Source organism: Alligator sinensis, unplaced genomic scaffold, assembly GCF_000455745.1.
Source record: "Alligator sinensis unplaced genomic scaffold, ASM45574v1 scaffold442_1, whole genome shotgun sequence".
Taxonomy (NCBI): domain Eukaryota; kingdom Metazoa; phylum Chordata; order Crocodylia; family Alligatoridae; genus Alligator; species Alligator sinensis.
This window is the reverse complement of record NW_005841829.1, coordinates 3,012,947-3,016,120: the sequence shown is the minus strand read 5'-3', so window position 1 is coordinate 3,016,120 and position 3,174 is coordinate 3,012,947. Positions and strand designations below refer to the sequence as shown.

Genomic DNA, 3,174 nt, shown 5'->3' with positions numbered 1-3,174 from the left:
AGCAGGATCAAGCCCTTTGCTCCCTGGGTATACTTGTTTAAGATGCACATCCAAATTCCATAGGAAAAATGGTGTATGTTGTATTTGAGTAAATATGGTAGCATAGGTCTATTAGAACTCTGCTGTAATTCAGGGACTGGATTCAAAGAGGATGGTTTTGCATTGCATCTTTCCTGCAGCAGCTACCCTCTTGCCCATCAGATGGGAGTCACTTATAGGAGACAGCAGGTAGAGAAGTCTGAAGGTTCAATTTAATTGGAGCTAGAGCCTCACTTGTGGAAGCTGCAGTCAGTATGTGCCGATTAGGCATTTTTATAGATGCCTTCAGCAACACTTCCGGTTCAGCTAGTATCTCCCATTTTTTGCACGGTGTCAATCTTCCCAGAGCAATTTGAAGCTGTTATCGCAAACTCCTTAGTAGTAAACTTTCCACAGACACCTATATCTCAACTCTGCAGCAGTGCAAGGGTATCTTTATATGAATAAATGAGGCATATACCTAAGCCACTTAAAAAAAATCAATATATTTTATGATATGACAGGTTTAATGCTGCCCTTACCTGAAGCAGCCCTGTTGACATTGGGATTTCAAAGGGGTCAGAAGTTTGACTGAACTTCACCCAAGAACTTATGCTATGGATTGCTTTTGCTTTTAGGGAGCATATAGATTTTGATACCCATATGTGACTTTTTTTTTTTCCTTTAGCATTTCCAATCTGGGCATGTTTGGCATCAGCGGTTTCATTGCTGTCATAAACCCTCCTCAGGCCTGCATTTTAGCTGTGGGACGAGCACGGCCTGAACTCAAGATTGTTGAGGATGAAGAAGGGAATGAGAAGCTTCAGCAGCATCAGCTCATGACAATGACACTGTCGAGTGATGGTCGGGTAGTAGATGATGAACTGGCTTCAAAGTTCCTGGAGGCCTTGAAAGCAAACATGGAGAATCCAATGCGACTTGCCTTGTGTTAAAATGAATAATAAATCAGTTTCTGCCTTGCCAAAATATGGAGCAAAGTTACAAAAAAAAAAAAAAATTACAGTCCATTAGGAAATAAATAGTTAATGTGAGATGGACAAATAAAATTTTAATTTATTTGAATTAACTTGAAAGACTCTTCAGAACCCTCTTTTTGACCATTTCCAGCTCTCAAGTTTTATACAAAAGCTGAAATACTTTAAAGAAATATAGAAATAATGTTAACATATTAAAGTTCTTTAAATGTTTAATATCAACCGCACAAGATATTTAACTGTACAGGTTACTGTTTAGTCAAAGAAAATAGTTTGGGACTGTTATAGGGAGGTTAGTGTGAGAATATTGTGTAAAATGTAAAGGGGAATGTGACAGTGCTTGTTTAAGGATTTGCTGTCCTTTCACAGTGAGAAAATAAAAAGCATCACTGTGTGAAATGTCCCTGTAAATTCTAATCAGCATTAAGTTGGTCAAACTATCCATTTCAGCAGTATGTCTTAGCTTCTTTATATGCAAAGAAATCTATAGCTAAAAGCTGCTGTCAGAGTTGGATTGTGTCAACTTCAAGTTCTCAGATTTTGTTGAAAATCTTAACAAAATTCTGAGACAAAATAAGTTGCTTTGGTCTGTTAACATGGTGGAATAGAAGTTACTTTTGGTTTGGTTTACATTACAGAATTTACTGTACTCTTCTTCCATCGTACTCTGAGCTTTCCCTGATCGGGCAGGAAAGAAATGCTGCTGGGTAAAGACCAAATCACATGAAGAATGTAAATATTGATATTCAAAATAAAATAATAAATAGCCTACCTGACGCCACAGCTAGATTTGAAAATATGCATACTTGTATATTAAATAAAAACATGTTTGAATTGTGCATGTGTGCGTGTTCTATACTATTTTAAGATTTCTATTTGTCTCCTCCATCTCTTGTGAGATACTAGCAAACATGCTGCTTACCAGAAATAAAATCCTGACCTCATTGAAGTCAACTGAAGCATTGTTGTTAACTTCAAAGTTGCCAGGATTTTAATCCATATATTTTTATTAATTGTAAATCTTGTCTGTAATAAATTGTAAATTATTTATTAAGTAAAAATGAATTGTGGGATTCATTAAATAATTTAGAAGTTGCCCCATGTCAAAAAGCTTGCTTCAGTGTCTCAGATTCTAATAATGCTTTTTCAACTGTTTCATGGCATATTAACTGCTAGGTAACTTAAAATCAAAATGCTTTGCAAACTGAATATCTTGTTTAAAAGTTGCTTTTATCTCTCTCACATGTAGGTACCAATCTCTTAGTAAAGCTGCTCTTTGACTGAAGGGAATAAATGTTTAATTACAAAACATATTTCATAATTAGATGAATATTAAGTTATGTTAGAAGATGAGGTCAATAGCCATATATTTGCATTAGCATAATGACAACTTGATGGCAGCGATTTTCAACCAGTTGGATTCAAAGCACCCCTTGGAAAATGCCAGGTCTTAGATTTGACTTTTTTTATTACAAAAAAAATATAGCAATTTTTTTGTTGTAAAGAGCTCAGAGACACCATAATAGGTCAGAATATTTTTAACGATATTGATTCCTAATTTAATTCTCTAGGTTTATCTTGTGAATCATGTTTTACATGCCTAAGAGTCTAACATTGTGTGGTGCCCCACAGCTTCCATGAAGGGATATCAAGGCACCCCTGGGTGTGGCATCACCCTGATTGAGAATCACTGCTCTATAGTGTTAGTTTACAATGGGACAATACGCAGCATTACCAGCATTTCCAATTAAATAATTCTATCGAAGCAATCTCATGGCAGCATAAGCCATTAGTGTACTATTCAATTCCTGGATTGCTTGGTCACCATTAGAGCCTCAGTATTTTGTTTTCTGTAGTTCACCACATTCTCTTCTTTTAAAATACAAACTACTTAAGAATGCTTTTCCCACTGAGTTTTTTTAATAATTAAAAAGCGAGTATAAGATTAAAACTGAAGCCATTATTAAGACCAGAACATTGACTTAAACTAGCTTATTTAATTAATGTGCCTGAGTAGTCTAACATCAGAAATTCAGGAACCCTCTGAATAGTAGAGTGTATTTATAATTGCTTAAGTATTGTTTATTATGCATTTCCATGTCAGTTAGCTGATTTTCAGCTGACATTTTCAAAGTTGCATATCTAATGCCAGACTTTGATT

At 35.3% G+C, this 3,174-nt stretch overlaps 1 protein-coding gene across 2 annotated transcripts in view; it reads left to right on the top strand.

The window, feature by feature from the left end:
• Window positions 1-1,852, top strand: part of PDHX (pyruvate dehydrogenase complex component X) — a 122,938-nt gene extending 121,086 nt beyond the window's left edge. For both annotated transcript variants that reach the window (XM_025213258.1, XM_025213731.1), the window contains one exon: window positions 707-1,852. In XM_025213258.1, coding sequence (XP_025069043.1) covers window positions 707-971 — 265 coding nt within the window. In that variant the 3' untranslated portion in view covers window positions 972-1,852. The remainder of the gene's footprint in view (window positions 1-706) is intronic.
• Window positions 1,853-3,174: the final 1,322 nt, after the last annotated feature.